The sequence below is a fragment of the Bactrocera neohumeralis genome, chromosome 2, assembly GCF_024586455.1.
Source record: "Bactrocera neohumeralis isolate Rockhampton chromosome 2, APGP_CSIRO_Bneo_wtdbg2-racon-allhic-juicebox.fasta_v2, whole genome shotgun sequence".
Lineage (NCBI taxonomy): Eukaryota > Metazoa > Arthropoda > Insecta > Diptera > Tephritidae > Bactrocera > Bactrocera neohumeralis.
In genome coordinates, this window is record NC_065919.1 from 75293694 (window position 1) to 75313080 (window position 19387).

Consider the following 19387-nt stretch of genomic DNA (forward strand, 5'->3'; position numbering starts at 1 on the left):
ACTAGAATTAAATTGATAGGCATGATTATGGTTATGGCGATGGCATTATGATAAAGCAGCACTAATTGGAAACAGTGCTGCCCGTGTGTTGTTTCGATCAGCTGTTTTATATGGTTATGGTTATGATTAGGGATGTCCATTAAGCATCTATGTTTTAGTCGTTATGATGTATTGAAATTTAACATGGATGTGATACAAATAAAAATATCGTTTCATCGAAAGTTTAAGTTTTACCGAAAGTAATGAAAAAATGTATTTAAATACTTTAAAACTGGAAATTAAGTTACATTTGTTTATTTGCATATGTTTACGAAATATACGTATGTATGCAAGTTTTAAAATAATATTAAATAAATTTGAAGTTTAACCGTTTTTATTAAAGGAATTAAAAACTATGGTATTTAGTAGTTTAAGTTTATAAAAATAATTTCAAACAAAGTTAATCCAAACTAATTCTCTATAAATATTTGTTAGTTTTTTTCCAACCCCAACGTTCTTTTCCTAGGCTTTGCAAAAATAGAACTTTATTCGTTCGGATGGGACTGATGTAGGAAATGTTTAGTAAACAAGTGAAAGTTGTTTTATATAATTTAGGAAATTGTGTTTGCAAATCGTTCCATATTTCCAGCGAATTTTTTGTAAGCCTTCTAACTGGAGGGTGCAAATACATAAGCATGTGGATAACTCTTCTGCCATATCCAATAAATTGTTTCTATTTATCTTCCACTTTTTTTGACTAATCTATGATGATCAAGCCAAATACTAAACGAGTTTTCAGTGTTATCAGAACAATCTGAAGAGTTTATGTCCATGTTAAAAACTATTATTCCAGCAATTCTTAGTTTCTATGAAAGAGGCCGCGGAGGAAGGATGGAGGCTATCGCGTTGCTCGCTTTCGGACACCACGCTTTGTGTTCTAGTGTTAAGAAACTCATAGAAACTTTAACAAAAATCTCTTGCAGGATGGTTGTTATTTCTTTGCTGTATAAATAAAGCATATTTCCAAATTATTCCCAAGTGTTGAAATCGTACTACAGCCGCGAATGCTTAAATTGTTTTTTAATAATATTTCAAAAATACAAGTATATTAAAGTACACCTAAGTCAAAAATGAAAATAATAAAATGAAAGCATTAAAATATAAGATAATGTCTTAGATCATTTTTTTACAACTTAGAATTATCCTCCAAATATTTTTTAATTCTGGAAAATTGCTGTTTGAATATTTCGTTAAATTTGTGTGCGCTTGTTTTGGTGCTATCACGAAATGCAGTGATTTGTATATAAATACTGGAATAGAATATTACAATAATTACAATTCGTTATTAATACTGAAAGAAACACAAATGTCTCAAACGTACGTGTCTGTGGTTATTGAATAAAAGACACCATAACCATCTAGTGTCATAGGAGCTACAAATCCAACAATAGAGGTGTAACCCAATGTACTTGTAGATAGAACAAAATTCCCACCTCCACCACTTTTTATATATAAAGGATCATTATAAATCTCTGGTACATCTATTCCATTTTCGTATGCTATACACCAAAGCCCAAAGAGGTGTCGATCTACACCATTTCCTTTCCGTGCTTCATTCATCATGTGATTATGATTATTTACAGCACTTCGAAAGGCGGCGACTATTTCTCCGGAAGAAGACTTCCCTTCACGCACCATTTGTATAAACTTATCAACCTCTGTGGTACAAGAGCGTAAAGTCTCGGTTCGACCATTGTAAAAATGGCGAGTTAAAGCAGTCTCATAGGTTGCGGCAGTTCTTTGTTGTGAATATTCATATGTACATATGTATGTATGTATATAAAAAAATTATAAAAAATCTTTATTTATTATATGCCTTACTCTTGATGTAATTCTGCATATGCCAATTGCATTATAACTTGCACAAAGGAGTCTGGGTGTAAATTCCACCTTTTGATATCGTCTTTTGCATATTCATTAAAATAATCATACGTTATAATAATGTCATTTCTCTAAATCAGTTCAAAAGTCAATGAATTCTTTTAAATGAGTTTATTTTTGTGTTTCAAATTTATAGCTACCCTTTGATCACAGTCCAGTTTTGCACGCTCGATCTCCTTTTGAAGTTCATTGTCCAAGTCAAATTTTAATTCAGTTAATGTAATATATGTGCTGTTGTCTGTGCAACTCCAGTCGGGCTCAGCAATTTCAAACATACTCAATTGCACAAAAAGTGCATAACTCACGCTAAACGTACCATCATATGCTGAATGCTTTTAATACAAAGGAATAATAATTTAATTAATTGAAACGAGTGTTTATGTATATGGCCGATATATGTATACATATGTATATATTTATAAGTACTATATATATATATATGTTAATCAGCAAGCTTCTCATGTATGTACATACCTCCCCAACATACGCAAATCGTCCGTTCTTGAAAGCAATAATTGTACTGCTTCTGTCTCCCCATTTTGAGTGAAAATCGCCATTAACACAAAGCTGCGAAGTTTCTTCATAACTATGAGGCTCATTTTCATCGAATGTAACAATTATAGAAGAGCTTTCTATAGTCTCTATAGTTTCCTTATTCTTCTCCGAAATCTCTTGAAGATGCATATAATTCTACAATAATGTTCGTTAATTTAGTTCAGTTGTGGATTTTCTGTTATTCTTGATTTACTAACATTTGCCCAAGTAGTGCGATCGTCATGTGTAAGGACAGGGACGCAGTCGCCCATTAATTCATAGTCCAAAATACTTCGAATACGCTGCAAAACGATAAGGATTTCTTGAGGCGAAATTAGTGTTCCATCCGCATGTAAACCGTCAAAGGCGAATATACGTCCTTTTCCAGAAACAACGACATGAGATGGCGTGGTACCTTCGTTAACTAAAACAGAGAATACAATTTTTTAGATGTAGTTTAATAAAGATTTGGGGTTTCTGCAAATACTATACTTGGCTTAAAGTAAGTTTTTATGTAATCATATTCTATGCCTGGAGCTCGTGTTGCCGAGAAAAATCGTTTGTATAACGCTGAAGAATATTTAATTTTGCCACCATGTGATGAATGGGGTTTAATTGTTGCTTTCCGTAACAAATTCCAAAACTCAAGAGTATGGTACAATATTCGCGCTAGATTCTAAACGGTAACAAATTGTATTAAGTAAATACTGAATATTTACAAGTAACCCGACCACCGTACAAACCTTTAGTAGGAAGGCAGGTGTCTCTGGAATATTTATAACTTCTAAGTTTACAGGCATCGCCATTATGATGTATGGAATTAGTGGTGTACGTAACATGTGGTAGGCATATTTATCCCACCATTCATTTAACCAGTTCTTTTTAACTGCAGCACGTTCTTTTAGTTTACTATGCAATTGAGTGCCGATGCCACATTCAAAATCAGAAATGATTCTCTTAGATTTTTCTAATTCACTCGGTGATCCAAATGGTTTAATAGTTTCATAGTAGCGTTGTAATGTATCGTGTAGGTCTGGTAGTGGCAATGGTGGTAAGGTTTCGTCAAAATCGAAAGTGTTTGATTCGCCTTCATCTAGGAAGAAAATGCTGGCACGATCCATGACTTAAGAAGAACTAAAAATGTGAAAGAATAAACGTTCATGAGCAGCTACAATCTAAGCTTATTAATGATATACTTATTTCCTTCGACTCTACTATACATACATACATACATATGTAAATTAATGTTATTTATTTCATCTCATGAATAAACAATTACTAGGGCTATTATTCACGCATACATATGTAGACTTTGAGTTTAAATTTACAGTCGAATATGGTTTTTAAAATTGATAACGTTAACAGTGAGTTGAGCAATATGTAAACTCGTATATTTGGCACAATCATCATTACTTCTTTTAATCCACTGCCAACAGGTAATAAAAAATTGAATCATTAGCATATGTACGTCACAACCCCAACGTGAAAATAAATGCTTAGAAGCAATTAGGGAGCAAACGTAAACAATTTTCATAGATGTGGACATGTACATATACCAAAAATGACCTTTGATCCGCTAAATACTCAAAAAAATAAAGAACAAGCCCCTATCGCCCAGAGAGTTATCAACAAAGAGTGTACTAGCCGTACATTATCATAGTGTGTGTATACAAGTGACTAAACAACCGCACTGAAAGAATGTTTGTAAACAACTAACTGGAACGGCTTCATATTTTACATTAGTAAATGCAATAGTTTCATGTCTAAGTATGTTTATAAATGTGCACTTTCTTTTAAAGATGATAATACTGTCATAAAAACTAGTTGTATACTTATATACCATTGCATACAAGCTTTTAAATCTGTACAAAAGATATTATACTAAAACCCTTAATTATTGATTTGAATGAAAAATTGATACAATATTGAGGACAATAATCTTATAGAACTTAAAAAATAAATTTAAATTTGGGGAACTTTAATAGAAATTACCTAAGTTTCATACTTCCGCCAATATACATACCTACACCTACATATGTATATGTACGTATGTTTTTAAAGATGGTTTGGAAAGAAGGGTTATGATGTAACTAATATTTCAAAATTTACTACGTTCGAAATTTCCGAGATATTAGAAAATAATTACAAAGATTCTCTTTAAATAAAATAACTTTACTAATAGTAAAACAATGTTTTGAAATTGCCCTCACGGTTTTTGAACAAAAAGCCTTATTCCATATTTAAATTTTTTTTTTAACTTGCACCACCCTGTACATAGTTTAAGAAATTCTAAAATTTTCATATACCGGTAACATTGTTATCTAAAGCGAACAAGTAATTTTCTGGTATAATGAACTCAAACAAATAAGAATATTTGTGTTGCACAATGACTTTCTAAAGAAAGGAAGCAATAATATGTTACCTTCACTTGGTTTATTTAAGGGATTTCCTTGTCCTTATTTTACGGGAACAAATAGCAATAATCAGAATACTGGAACACAATCTTGCCAAAGGCCGTACTGTCATTTTAAGCATGTGCGTAAAGGTGTGTATTTTTTATATGAATATTAAAGTTTTTATTACATTTACATACATCTCAGATGAAAATCAAACAACAAATAATGTGTCTGTGCCGGACTATAAACCTTCTCCAAAACTGCTGCCCTTACCAACGATTACTAAATCAAAACCAAAACTGGAGTATCAACCCGAGAAACCAGCCTTAAATGCTAGCCCTTCAAAACCTCCTTTAGGGTTTGAATTACGTGCCCCCATTTATATTCCAGCAACATGCAAAAATGATGATAATGAATTGTTTAGTTTAAATCTTGACGATTGTGAAGAGGAGTTAAACGAACTTGGTGAAATACTAGAAACTGAGGTTGTAAAAGATGTTAGGCAAAATGGTGAAATGCCATCTAATACTAGAAAGGAAGATAATCAAAATAAAATTAATAATGCTGAAGAAGCGAACATAATAATATCTAAAAAATACGTAATTAGCAATGAAGAGAAAAAAAGTTCTCGACGTAGTAGTAAGGATATAAAACAAAAAAAGGAAACTCCAATTATTAAAGATATATCGGTTTCAAAGGATAGATCGCTTAACAAAGAAAGTCGATTAAAAGTCATTTCCAAAGAAGAAAATAAAAACATACACAAAACAGAAAATCGAAAACACAAGGAATCCAGGTACGACGAGCACTCCAAAAAAGATGACAGAAGACATAAACACGAAAAAGACTACAAGAATACTTCGTCATCAAAATCTTCTTCATCAAAGAGTAGGCCTTCGTCAACTTTATCGGAAGTTAAAGAAGGCTCAAAGCATCGCAGTAGTTCAAAAAAATCTTCAAAATCAAATCACAGCTCATCAAATAAAATTAACAGAGACAGCAAATTATCGACACCGGTGGGTCCTATTTCACCACATACATCAACAGAAAGTACAGAGCAGTTTCCCATCACGGAAGAGATTAATAAGGAATGTCAAATGATATACGAACAACTGGAAAAGGATTTTGCTTCCATGCATAAAGATAATGGCGAACTCAAGAGTAGCAATGAATCTAAAGCATTGAAACGTCACCAATCACAAGAAGATGAATATGTTACCAACTCCTTACAAAAGAAGCGGGTTGCTTATCACAACGCAGACAAGTTAAAAGTACAATCTCCTCTTTTATTGCGAAAACCCGATCACATACGCAATGCCATGCAAGTAAGCAAATATCCCAAAGTATTATGAGTGACTTATAGAGGCTATATTTTATTATCCGGTACAATTATAGGCTATTTTCAATCGACAATCTGCGATGCATCGCAAAAGAGAAGAGGAAGCTACAGTAGTGGAAACGGCGGTACGTGAAGCTGAGGAAAAAGTACGGGAAGCAACTGAAGCTTTACGTAAGGCAAAAGAAAAGAGCCAGAGCCAGCTAACACCACTTATACCAAAAAGTTATTTAACACCACCGCCTCGTATAAGTAATATATTTTAGTTAACAAAATGGAAATTACAATTGAAAGTCCCTTTGAATTTTTATTTTTCTAGCTCGTACCATTGCGCCCGTCGCCAACATAATTGCTTTGGAGCGGGCAAAAAAGAAAGTAGAAGAGCTTAAAGCGGGGAAACAGCCGGCATTTACACCAGCACAAACAACCAAAAAAGGTGAACGGGTTGCCCACAAAATTACCGCAGCATTGGCGACAAAAGAAGCTGTAAGTTTTGTGTTATACAACTTTTATTAATATGTTCATAATAATATATTTTTCTTTAGATAAAACCCGCGAAACCACCAGTGCTAGAGGCAAACTCATCAAAAATATCATTTAATATTCGTATGCAGTATTACGAAATGATGGTAAAACATTGCTTGGCCATATATCCAAATATGGCCGATGCTTGGGAACGGGTAAATATGTTTTCAAACGCATTGCTTTATTTTTTATCTTACCACTATTAATGCAGGCACAAACAGAAGAGCTAGCTGTTTTAAAAAAATGTAATACGCCAGTTATTTATAAAAGTAGCGCTTTGTTAGCCATAAATAAACTAAGAAAGGAAGCAACCGGTACTGGTCTTTTTAATATTTAATAAGTGAATAATTTGAATAATATACTCATTTTAAGATTCTGGAAATAAACCAGCCGACACCAACAGGATGCTATCTCATGAAGTCATACTAGCTGGGAAACTAGCCAAAACGAATACTTGGAGTGTGCAGAAAAAAATGTAAGCTTGATATCATACAATATGTGTATATATATGAACGAAGCATGTTAACAGACGTTATAAAATTAATGCAGAAGAAGTGATGCGAGCGATGGCAATGAACCCTTTGATAAGTTGCCTGGCGACAAAGCATACGATATGGTGTACGAATTATGTCTTACTGAGGAGCAGTTGACATCGAATGGGTTTCCACGACCTGGAAACGGTCCTGGCATTGCAATTATAACCAGTTCGAGGCCCTCGCGACGTCCCAATGCAGATGAACGTTATTGCAGTCGTTGCGGAAAAGTGTTCAATTTGAAAATTTATGATGAAATATGTGTGGATGAGTGCAATTATCATCCAAAAAGTGCAGGTTATCGTAGAGGTATAATTTTATTTCATATGACATAAAAATTCAAGTACTAACCTACATCATTAACCTAATAAGGATTCGCCGACAATCATCACCGTTGTTGTCAACAACCAGCTGGTACACCTGGCTGCTCGTATGCTAATTATCATGTTGCGGATTATGTAGATTACGATAATCTTACCGGCTATATTACTACAATTAAAAAGGATGGCGATTATATACCGACAAAAAAAGATATTTATGCACTAGATTGTGAAATGTGCTACACAACAATGGGCATAGAATTGACACGCGTTACAGTTGTGGACATCAATGGACGCACAGTGTACGATGCGCTAGTTAAACCAGAAAATAAAATTGTCGATTACAACACGGTGTAAGTAATAGTGACACATACAGAAATGTCCATAAAACTATTTATTTTGTTTAGCTATTCTGGGATTACTGAGGCGATGTTGAAGTGCGAAACAAGAACCTTACGTGATGTGCAAGCTATTCTGATGTCGATGTTTCATTCTAAAACCATTCTAGTCGGCCACAGTTTAGATAGCGATCTTAAGGCTTTAAAGCTGATACACAGTGTAGTAGTAGATACGTCGGTACTATTTCCACACAAAATGGGACCGCCAAAGAAGCGTGCTCTCAAAACTTTATGCATTGAAAATTTAAAACGGATCATTCAAGAAAATGGTGAATACTTATAATTTTATTTTCGTCTCTATGATAAATTGTATGTATCTAATGGAATTTTCAGAGGCTGGTCACGATAGTGCAGAGGATGCTGAAGTCTGTATACAGTTAGTGAAATTCTATCTTCGTAATAAAATTAGTTGAGCATATTTAATTTTTAAAATCAGTATGGCAGTGAGGATTTATTACATCACTTAATAAAACATGAACAAATTATTATTTAAACATATTACAATGTACTTATGTACGTGTGAAAGTTACATCATGTTACCCGGTATTTTTTTATTTAGACTATTGAAAACAAGTTTAGGTTATTTTTCTTATCATTGTGAGTCAAATAAAATATTGCATAATAAAATGATATTTATATTTAAAGTCATAATATTTTGGTATTCAATTGCACAAAACAAAGGAAGAATAGTAATTTAAGAGTTTCAAATTAGGCTTATGAAAGCTTTCGCGTAATTTCTTAAATTTAACTTTTTTAGGTTATTAGTATAAAGGAAATTTTTAATGATGAAGTTAAGCTTCGTATCTGCATTAAAAATTTTAATATGGGGAAAACTTTCGACTAGTTGCATCTTGAGGTCATCAAATACAAAGTCACCTGCGGACAGGAAATTATGATCACAAACAGCGGTAATTCGTTTATTTAATTTTATATGATTATTCTTAATATAAAATTTTACTGTAAATACGGACACTGTAATTCGCGCGACTCAAACTTATTACTCACATCTTTAATATTTTTAACATAATAACGGCAAAAATTGGTTGAATAAATAAAGTGTTTGTATTTTTCTGAAGAAAAAGTTAATTATAGATACAGTAATTATAGATTACAATTTATATTTCATATAACAAATTTTTTTAAGATATCGTAATTCTTTGCTACATTCTTTAAAACTACAGTTAATTGATTAAAATCCATGTATATATACATATATGTATGCATATGTAAATACGTATTAACTTTTGACAGAATAAAGAGTTAAGCAATAAAACAGAAGCATCTTTATAAATTCTTTGACATGACCCAATGGTAGATTCGAAGAAAAGCTCCATGCATTTTCGATGATTTTGCACTTGGTGATTTAAAATCGCATCATAGTAATTCACATTAGGATATGATATACATATGTTATTTCTTTTAGTTTTGGGAAATTTTGCTATTTCTAATTAATATTTATGCGGACCAAACAAATGAAACTCATTCTTTCGTTAGTATCATAGGGTTGTTAACAGTTTTTTCCAATTGACCATTCTCTGAATTGTTCGAGGATTTTTCGCTGTTTGCGGGAATATTCATCTCATCGGAAAGTGAGGAATTGATCAGGCCGCTACCACCACAACTACTATTATCTCCACCGCTATTGTCTGCAGTTAAAGATGGTGAGGAACTTTTGCGAGTTGGATTAGCTGGTGGCTGTGGTGGCTGGAAAGCCGGACGTTGGACAAACATGTTGTCAATAATATGATCAATATTTTCAGCGCTCCCAATGGGCGCCGATGATTGTGCATTACCTTGTGATGCTGAATTGGTAGCAAGCGCTTTTGCCTCATCCTTCGCGTCTACGGGGCGTTGCTTATTTTTCTCTGATGGTGGTAATATAGGTATAGCGTTAGTTGGACGTCTTTGAGGTAATACCACTGGACGAGTGGTTGCCTGTGCAGGTGGCACGAAATATGTGGTTCCACCAACGGTATTGTAATTTTGATAATTTGAAAAGTTTGAATTGGCGTTTGGTGTGGCAGCTCCCGTAGCAGTAGCCGCTGTTGGGGGTGGCCCAGAAGATGTGGACCCAAATGAAGCTGGAGGAGCCCCAGCCACTTGTGGCGTGGTTGCCGTTGGCTGACCTCCAGCATAGGCGAGATTGTTCGGGGTTGTAGCTGAGGATGGTGGCAGGTAGTTTGGCGGTGCCGGTTGCGCATATTGACCAGGAGGTTGCGCTTGTGGACTAGCTGCCGCAGTACCAGTATATACATCAGGTGAAGTGACATAAAATGATCCCGGAGCAGTCGCAGTACTCCCAGAATTAGCATAAGGTGGTCCTTGAGTTGGTGTTGGTACTGAAGCATATCCCGAAGTGGATTTCGGTGGTTGACTGGGATTTTGATTAGCTTGCAAAGCTTGCATGGCTTGCAAATTTTCTTGATGATAAAGCTGCATAAGATTGGCTTGCATCATGTGTTGATCTTGCATTAGAATGGGTGGTTGCTGCTGTTGTATATGCATTTGCTGCATTTGATCTGTTATATGTTGTGCTTCATGCTGTGAACGACGAAGACTTGAATATCGCTTTGGTGGACCGCGTTGTTCCTGCGATATCTGTTGTATTGCTTGAGACTGTTGATTACCTTGTTGATTATTGAGTACAACGTTAGCACCAGCTAATTGTTTTTGTTGACCAGCTAGTTGATTTTGTGAAGCTAGAGCATGCATTTGAACACTGCCTACGTGACTTGGATCGTTGCGATTCTGAACTTGCTGCAGACGTTGAGATAAATTAGATGTGGTAGGCGAACTGTTTTGTTGCGACTGCTGGCGTATGGATGCCGTTGAGGATTGTTGCTGATTCGGTTGTAATTGAGATTTTTGCTTTTGCTGTTGGTAAGATTGATGATTGTTGCCACCACCACTGATGGGTACCGCACCATACGTACCCTCTGCTTGAGAGTACCTGGAATGTGTTTGCGTCTTGCCATTGCCAGCTTTTTGTTGATTATAGTCTGTCATCCCAGAATTTGCCTGCGAGTTAGCTGAATGCCGGTTATTCCCTCGTTCATACTGTCCATCGTTGCGGTTATTTTGAGAGTCTTTATATGAACTGTTAATCTGACGGGCATTACGTTGTTTTTGCTTAAATTCCATTGGTGCTTGCCGACCTCCTAGGTTTGCTTGATGACTAAAAGTTTTTCCTTTACTACTACTAACTTTGACGTCGCGGCGTTCATCTTGTAACGGAATAGGTCGTGAAGTACTAACTTGCTTTTCTGCACTAGACCGTTTATCAGCTCTATTTTCTTTTTCTTCACGCGTGACTGGTGTTTTTCTTGTTTTATGAACACTGCGCTCATTCAAACTTGGAAAGTCTGAGGCGCGTGGTGGCTTACGTTCTTTATTACTTGCTTTAAGGTAAGCACTTTCATCTTCCCAATTACGAGAATATTTACTAGGACCACGGCCATACCGACGGCGTCGGCGTGCTCGTGGTGGCGCATCTTCTGTACGAATATCATACCCATATGCAGAAACCAATTCAGATCGCGACTTTGGAGCCTGCTCTGAAGCATCAAATCGATCGTGACTCCAACGTTCTACAGCAGAAGCAGCTTGCCATTTTTTCATTGTTTTCGATGCTTGTGATATGGTAGGCGATTGTGGTGGTTTCGATCCACCAACACCTCCTTCTTGCATTTCTCCGACTTCATCCAAATTTATTGATCTATCGGCGTCCACTTCAGCAGTACGATCATCATGTTCATAGAATGTTCCCCGCTTAGGTATATATTGCGGGTTGCTACGGTCCTCATCTACTTTCTTTTGTGCTTCTATTTCTGCTTTCTCTAAACTTATATTACCTTGTCTTCCATCTTCTTCGTCGTCGTCGTCGTCATCATCATCGTCAGTCATGCTTTCTCCATCCGTCATACTTTCGTCATCTAAATCGTCATCATCCTCATCATCATCGTACTCTTCTCCGCCACCTTCTAGATCTGATGCTGTATCATATTCTGAATCATGGGGATGGGAGTTACTTGAAGGTTCTTGAGTTGGCGAAGTTCCGAACTCCAACACATTATTGCCGGTTGCCTCGCCTATTTCGGATAAAGGTATATCTGTGGCAGCAGCCGCCTCAGGAAGGCTCGTTGCTGTAGCTGAAACTTTCTCAACTTCAGCCATTTCTTCTTTTAATTAGTATAAACCTAAAAATCTGTGCACTTTAGATGTTCGTATATTGATTTAACTTTATTTCTGCTGTTTACCTTTTCCAATAAATTATTCTTTATGGTATCACACACCTTTATTAATTTGCTGAACCTAATATTTTCTTGAAAAAAGGTGTTCCTGCACACAACGCAATCACAGAAAATAGAAAGTTCGCAGTCGTGTATAAACCCGAAGAGCGAAAAGAAATAAACAGGGATGCATTTTAAATCCCCAGAATGATGCTACCTATCGAGAAGTATATTAATAAAATTCTTAACACATGATTTTATTAAAAAACTATATTTAAGTTAAATAAATAGAAACTATTGAGTGTTTAAATGAAATTCATTCAAATATTCCATATTAAATGCAAAGTGTTTAAATAGTTTTTTAAATTACAAAAAGTTGTTCGCACATATGTACTTGAGATTGAGCTGAATATTGGTCTGGCAAGGTACAAAACTACGAATTGTTGTTGCAAAAGGGAAAAGTCAAAGAAAGTTCGAAAAGAAAATGTCTGAAAATAAATTGTTCTTGCAAAACTAGACTCAATAAATAATATTTTAATTGTTTGAATTGTTTTAATTTTCGTTGGGATATATTGAAATAGTATTTGAATCGTAAACTGTGATTTAAAAGTTAAAGGAAGCAAAATAATCATTTGGCACATAGACAAAGAGTGGGGTGGTGGATCCGTGAAACATTTTTATTTAGTTTAGTTTTTTAAGGCGTTAACAGTTTTGTTGAAAATATTTTAAAAAATGTGAGTGAAAGATTGTAAAATAAAATAAACGAGCAATTTTAAATAATTTAATAGAATAATCAAAATTAAAAATGTGTGTGGCTTTGACACAGTTCATATGCTACAGGAAAAAAGTGATTGAAAATGACAGAAGAGATTTGCAGCCGCAGAATTCACCGTTGGAATGGTGTTCCCAAAATAAAGATAGAATAAAGCAAAATTCACTGGCAGATTTAAATATTTTTTTATCTACTAAGTCGCTGAGGCCTTTAAGATTGCCCATGCTATCGTCTTCCAACTGTAACATTTCAGTCATGGTAGCATCAATTTCACCTGCGCAGAACTTTCCCATATTCAATGCGAAATACCGGCGGAAATGTCTACTCCTTCTTCTACTATTAATCTTCCACGGCTGTTTTAGTGAATTGAGCCGAGTTTCTGCTTTTAATTGTACAGTTCAGGGCAACCACTGCCAAAATGAAGGTCAGTGTCAGAAAGATGGGCAATGCCTATGTGCTGATGGTTGGCAAGGGCCAGAATGCCAGTTCTGTGGAGGTAAAGTGAGGTAAGTATTATGGAAACATATAGATTTTTAAGGTCTCGTAATAACATAACTCAAAACGAAAAATATTGTTGACTATGTAAATAAGTACATTTCTCCTAGTTTCTTGTTTAATACTTATGAATAGTATTATTGATTAGTACTCGTTTGTTATGTTGTCTTTTAGTAATTTTCTGGCTTCTGCATAACACTTGTGTTATTGTATAGCAAGTGTTAAATCAAGCATTTACTTATTACAAGTCCAATTTCTCTAACAGCCGTAACATTTAACATATTTACATAATTAGTAAAATTTCTTATCTGCTTCCTAAATATAAAGTGCCAGTCATACAATATTTCTGAATTATTACGTCCATATGTATACACAGGCACATAAATAAAAGATTGTAATCTTCAACTTTATTTTATCGTTAATGATGGGTAACATAAAATGATCGAAATTTTTGTTTTGTGATAATTAAGCTAATCACACAAACCTTTCAATTTTTTTTTTTTTTGTAAAAGGGTACAGCAACTCATGTTTTTATGGTATGTTCTAAGTATTTACCAAATGCAAAAAAAAAAATATTTCACTACTTCATATAAATTTAAGTTTAACAGATAACAAAGGTTTCTGAAAAGTATAGTTTATGTTAATTCATTTCTTATTTAAAGATTATATCATCCATCTGGAACTATTCACGATGGTCAAGGAAATTACTCAGTAAGTGTTAAGTGCAGTTGGCTGATTGATACTCGACATCCCCACACAAATTCGCTGCGAACACCTTCCATTCGAATTCATTTGCGTGAATTTGCCACGGAATGCGGTTGGGATCACTTGTATATTTACGATGGCGACAGTGTAGATTCACCTCTCTTAGCAGTTTTTAGGTAAGATAATTTAATTATAAAATATTAAAGGAATTTTATAACCAGTATATATAATTATATTTTTAGCGGGCTTATGTACAGAGATAATTTTGCGATACGAAAAGTACCACAAGTAATTGCCCGTTCGGGTACAGCGCTACTTCATTTCTTCAGTGATGACGCTTACAATATGTCTGGTTTCAATCTCTCTTACAAGATGGATGGATGCCCTACAGCGACAGAAGGTAACTGTATTATATTCTAACTTTAATACTTATTTTACGTATACATTTTTCAAATTAGAGCTCGAATGTTCTGGTCACGGCAGATGTAGTGAAGGAGACTGTATTTGCGATAACTTATACAAAGGTGAGGCTTGTGACGTAGCCGCATGTCCTAATGGCTGTTCAGAGGATAAAGGACAGGGCAGATGCAAAGAAGACGACGAACGGTAAAAGTTTAAACAAATTATTTATTTTGTAAAACATCTTAAAACATTGTCGCATTTTAGATGCCTGTGTAATGAAGGTTTTGGCGGAAATGATTGTGGCCAACTCAGGGCACTTGGTGTTTGGTCCACAATTTATCCGACACAATCACCCCCTCCACCCGGAACCGCTTCACACGGTTCTGCTGTATGGCGTGATACACTTCATATAATTGGTGGAGAGTCATATGGGCGTGGTGAACTTATGACCACATACGATTTCAATGGCAATGTATGGGAAACCTTACATATTGAGGGTGGCGGTAGTGTACCCGAAAAACGGTATGGAGCTTCTACCGTTATGTATGGTGATAAAATTTTCATGTACGGTGGTGTAATCGAGGGTCGTGGCGTATCTAATGAGTTATGGGCGTTTGATGTGTCTGCTAAAACCTGGGAAAATATAACAGTTAAAAGCGATGCATGTAACTCAACGGGTCTAACGTCGTATGTTATGTGTGGGCCTTTGCGTGTAGCAGGTCATACGGCAACATTAGTACCGGGTTTCGGCGACAAAAACAATTATCAATATATGATTGCTATTTTCGGACATTCACCACAATATGGTTACCTGAATACTGTACAAGAATTTAATTTCGGTACACGTGAATGGAAGATCATTGAGACTTACGGCTATGTGGTAAAAGGTGGTTTTGGACATAGTGCAGCTTTTGATTATTTGACGGAAAAAGTATATGTTTACGGTGGCATTATATCGGAGAGTGAGTCAAGCCAGGTGCTAAGCTCAAAATTATACGCTTATGAGCCCGCAACACGTACGTGGACTCTACTGTCTGCAGCACCCAGTGCACGATTACTTCACACAGCTAACTTCATTAATCATGGACTCATGATGGTATTTGGCGGCAACACTCATAATGATACCTCTCAGAGCTATGGAGCAAAATGTTATAGTCAAGATTTGTTGGTGTATGATGTCTATTGTGATTCGTGGCATACGCAGGAAATGCCAGAACACTTGCAAACAGATCTAGCTAGGTAAAGATTAATACATAATTGCACAAATTCTTGTTTGTCTAATTACAAACTCTTGATTATAGTTACTATGTAAATGAAAAAAAAAAATACATATTTTTAAAGCATATTTTTATTGCAATAACCAATCGTATAATTCAAATCTTTTCTTATTTTTATTTTTATACATTTTCTCTTTTATATCCAGATTTGGTCACAGTGCTGTTGTTTTCGAGGACTCGCTTTACATATATGGTGGCTTTAACGGACAATTGTTGAACGATATGTTGCGTTTCACACCTGGCTATTGTAGTTTTTATACAAAACAAGAAAAGTGCACAAACGGTCGACCAGGTGTGAAATGTATTTGGGATGTGCAGAAAATGCGATGCGTTCCCATAAACCAAGTACAGCGCTCGGCAATCTTCGGTCGCGAGCAATATGACTATGTAGTATGTCCATCGAAAAGTCGCCTTACATTGACCTCTGAGCTGCTAAACGATGTGCTACGCTGCCAGGAGCAAAGCAATTGTCAATCTTGTGTGGCGAACTCATATGGCTGCACCTATTGCGGGAATGGTGTCTGCACAAAGGAACGTTGTCGGGAGACTACGTCAATAAACACATTATTTTATGAATCTAGCAACCAACAGAAACAACAGCAACAGCAGCAACAACAACAGCAATTTGTGCCCGCAGCTGTTCCCGTTGCAAATATAAAACGTTTAGAAAATTGTCAGAAAACCGAAGACTTCATGATTATTACCGTTTGTGAGCAGTTACATAGTTGTCATGCCTGCTCGGCTAATGCTGCCTGCAGTTGGGATGCTGAACACAATCGTTGCAGGCCATATTTGTCTAATATACCACATTTTAATCGAACACGGGAAGATGTAATCTGTCCACAACCCTGTGCAACATTAACAAGCTGCCACAATTGTACAGAGGACGAGTGCATTTGGTGTCAAAATGAACAACGCTGTGTTGATCGCAATGCGTATACGCCTAGTTTTCCTTATGGTCAGTGTCGAGAGTGGACTACACACTCTGCCAAGTGTCGCTCATCGCCTTCCAATACGGGTAATGGTCGCTCAACTGCTACACAATCGAGCGCTCAGTGTGGATTCTATAATAGTTGTGCACAATGTCTAGATGATCCAGCCTGTGGGTGGTGCGACGACGGCTCCAATACCGGTCTGGGCAATTGTATTGCTGGCGGTGCATTGTCACCGTATGATGCGAGCGAGTGTCAAGTAAATCACTGGTTCTTCACATCTTGTCCACCATGCAATTGCAATGGACACTCACATTGTCCTGATAATAATATTTGTGAACAACCATGCTCGAATCTGACCACTGGTAATCATTGTGAGAAATGTAGCAAAGGCTATTGGGGCAATCCAATTAATGGTGGCCATTGTCAAAAATGTGAATGCAATGGGCAAGGGGAGAATTGCCAACCCGACACTGGAAAATGCTTCTGCAATACCAAGGGCATAGTGGGTGATCATTGTGAAAAATGCGATACTCAGAATCATTATAATGGCGATCCCATAAAATCATCATGCTATTACGAGCTTACAATCGATTATCAATTTACTTTCAATCTCTCCAAGAAGGAAGATAGACATTTTACAAAAATTAATTTTCGCAATTCACCACAAAAGCCCGAAATCGATGCAGACTTTACAATAACTTGTAGTGTACCAGCTAAAATGGACATTTCAGTTAGGCGCGCTGGTTTTCCAGAGAAATTCTTATATGCTGGTATAAATTGTTCAACGTTTAGACAGCGATTTCCAAAAACTGAATACACTTTCGGTCATTCACCGGAAGATAACAGCTCTTTAACCACATTCTACGTGTTCGTGCATGATTTTCGGCCACCAATTTGGATACAGATAGCCTTTTCGCAATATCCGAAGCTGAATCTGCAACAATTCTTTATCACATTCTCCACATGTTTCTTGCTGCTTTTACTTATGGCTGCTGTTTTATGGAAAATAAAACAAAAATACGATACGTTCCGAAGAAGGCAACGATTATTTGTCGAAATGGAACAAATGGCTAGCCGTCCATTTTCCCAGGTAAATAGCTATGAGACATTATTGATGTAGTACTAATTCTTCATTATGCGCAAAATTATACACAGGTTGTAGTGGAAATCGAAAACAGAGATAATATTGATTTAACTCATACAATGGAGGGTATTACCCATCTGACTAAAAAGCGCAAAAAGGTAAATGGATATAATATTTTAAAAAGTTTAATAGATTTGTTAACAAAATAGTTTCAAACTTAATTAGGATTGTCCGAGCCCGATAGCGCTGGAGCCTTGCAGTGGTAACCGGGCGGCAGTTCTTTCACTTTTAGTTCGTTTGCCAACGGGTTAGTATTCCAACACTACTATTAAAAATATATGTACATGCATAAGTATATATATTTTTATTCCACGTTTATATTTATAGGGGGATTGCAGCATGCACCTGCAGGACAGTCAGCTGGTTTGGCCGTGGCCAGTGCACTCGTAACACTGGGCAATCCACGACGACCCTCAATAGAACACTCTAAAGAGCCAAAATCCAAAAGAAAACAAAGTCAACATCCTGATAGTTGTACATAATACTTATAAAAGTTTAATTGTGACGTTTAACAGCGAAATTTGTAAAAGTATTTTATTTATATATCTACGTACATACAAGGAGGATGCATGTTTACACTTTGGTCTGCATTCGAAAATGTACATCAATCGAACAAAACCGCGTATGGCGGTGTAGCGACCATTCAAGGAGTAATATTATGAATGCCTTTATACAAAATACATAATTATATTAATAATAAAACACTGTACTAAGGCATATTTACAGATTTACTTCACATAATAATTACACTTACATTTAGTAATAATAATTGTAAAATAATAGGGCATAAATTTATTTATTATAGCTACAATTTTAATTGCTAGACTCAATGGCAAACTAAAAAGACATTAATATTATTAAAAAAAAAAATAATGAGAAAGTTAATACAATAACGCAATATAAGTTATATGTTTTTGAGTGTAAGACATTATTAAAAGTTTGAAACTTGCATTTTAAACCAACCTATTTTTGTATATCTTTTATTTGTTTGAATGCATGATTGCATTATAATCACACCATCAGTTGTAAAAATTTAAAATACTAAGTAAAATATCTAATATGAATGATATAAACTTTGCTGTAGAGTGTTTTATTATCTGTGTTAAAAGACGATTTAAAAATTAACCAAATACAAGAGAAATGGGTATATACATATTGAAATACATACATATATAAACCACACTAATACAAATGTTTTTGTTTAGTTTTTAGTCATCTTGATATCGATTCTTCATATGTAGAGACCACAAAAAACTCAAAGAAACAACTAATTCCATTTTTCCAATTATTTTCTAAAAGGAAAGCTTCAGCCCTCTGAAATGTTTCATTTAATTACATCATTCTCTTCCCATGACATTCAGGGTTTATATTCGGTTAGTGGCTGTCATCACTACTGAATTCTCGAAACATTTGGAAATAACAAAAATAATTAGAACTCTTATTCTTTACCTTCTACCCTAACCAAA

The 19387-nt window shown here is 35.4% G+C and overlaps 4 protein-coding genes across 9 annotated transcripts; 2 read left to right on the forward strand and 2 right to left on the reverse strand.

Moving 5' to 3' along the window:
- Positions 1-1042: 1042 nt before the first annotated feature.
- Positions 1043-4207, reverse strand: LOC126755892 (peroxisomal carnitine O-octanoyltransferase). Of its 5 annotated transcripts, none has more exons than XM_050468634.1 (9): positions 4105-4207; positions 3198-3588; positions 2947-3130; positions 2673-2878; positions 2395-2610; positions 2061-2252; positions 1861-1991; positions 1361-1777; positions 1043-1289 (listed from the first exon to the last, which is right to left on the reverse strand). In XM_050468634.1, exons 2-9 carry the CDS (start codon positions 3573-3575, stop codon positions 1166-1168), a joined length of 1848 nt encoding a protein of 615 aa, XP_050324591.1. In that variant the 5' UTR covers positions 3576-3588; positions 4105-4207; the 3' UTR covers positions 1043-1165. The 5 variants fall into 5 exon arrangements, with proteins under 5 accessions (XP_050324591.1, XP_050324583.1, XP_050324606.1 ...); XM_050468626.1 differs by having other exon boundaries at positions 4021-4168; XM_050468649.1 differs by having other exon boundaries at positions 3868-4168.
- A 559-nt stretch (positions 4208-4766) lies between these two features.
- On the forward strand, positions 4767-8460 carry LOC126753804 (RNA exonuclease 1 homolog). The gene is made up of 11 exons (XM_050465545.1): positions 4767-4999; positions 5055-6175; positions 6246-6438; positions 6506-6672; positions 6732-6866; positions 6923-7025; positions 7084-7186; positions 7261-7553; positions 7617-7917; positions 7972-8231; positions 8296-8460. Exons 1-11 carry the CDS (start codon positions 4870-4872, stop codon positions 8373-8375), a joined length of 2886 nt encoding a protein of 961 aa, XP_050321502.1. The 5' UTR covers positions 4767-4869; the 3' UTR covers positions 8376-8460.
- On the reverse strand, positions 8220-12337 carry LOC126753882 (protein CASC3). Of its 2 annotated transcripts, none has more exons than XM_050465673.1 (2): positions 12219-12337; positions 8220-12158 (listed from the first exon to the last, which is right to left on the reverse strand). In XM_050465673.1, exon 2 carries the CDS (start codon positions 12133-12135, stop codon positions 9442-9444), a length of 2694 nt encoding a protein of 897 aa, XP_050321630.1. In that variant the 5' UTR covers positions 12136-12158; positions 12219-12337; the 3' UTR covers positions 8220-9441. The 2 variants fall into 2 exon arrangements, with proteins under 2 accessions (XP_050321630.1, XP_050321704.1); XM_050465747.1 differs by having other exon boundaries at positions 8220-12166.
- Positions 12338-12643: 306 nt separating this feature from the next.
- Positions 12644-19113, forward strand: LOC126754551 (attractin-like protein 1). The gene is made up of 9 exons (XM_050466637.1): positions 12644-13469; positions 14121-14339; positions 14406-14563; positions 14622-14769; positions 14830-15804; positions 15989-17867; positions 17933-18019; positions 18087-18168; positions 18249-19113. The coding sequence occupies exons 1-9, from the start codon at positions 12997-12999 to the stop codon at positions 18401-18403; spliced, it is 4176 nt and encodes a 1391-aa protein (XP_050322594.1). The 5' UTR covers positions 12644-12996; the 3' UTR covers positions 18404-19113.
- The last annotated feature ends 274 nt before the right edge of the window (positions 19114-19387 follow it).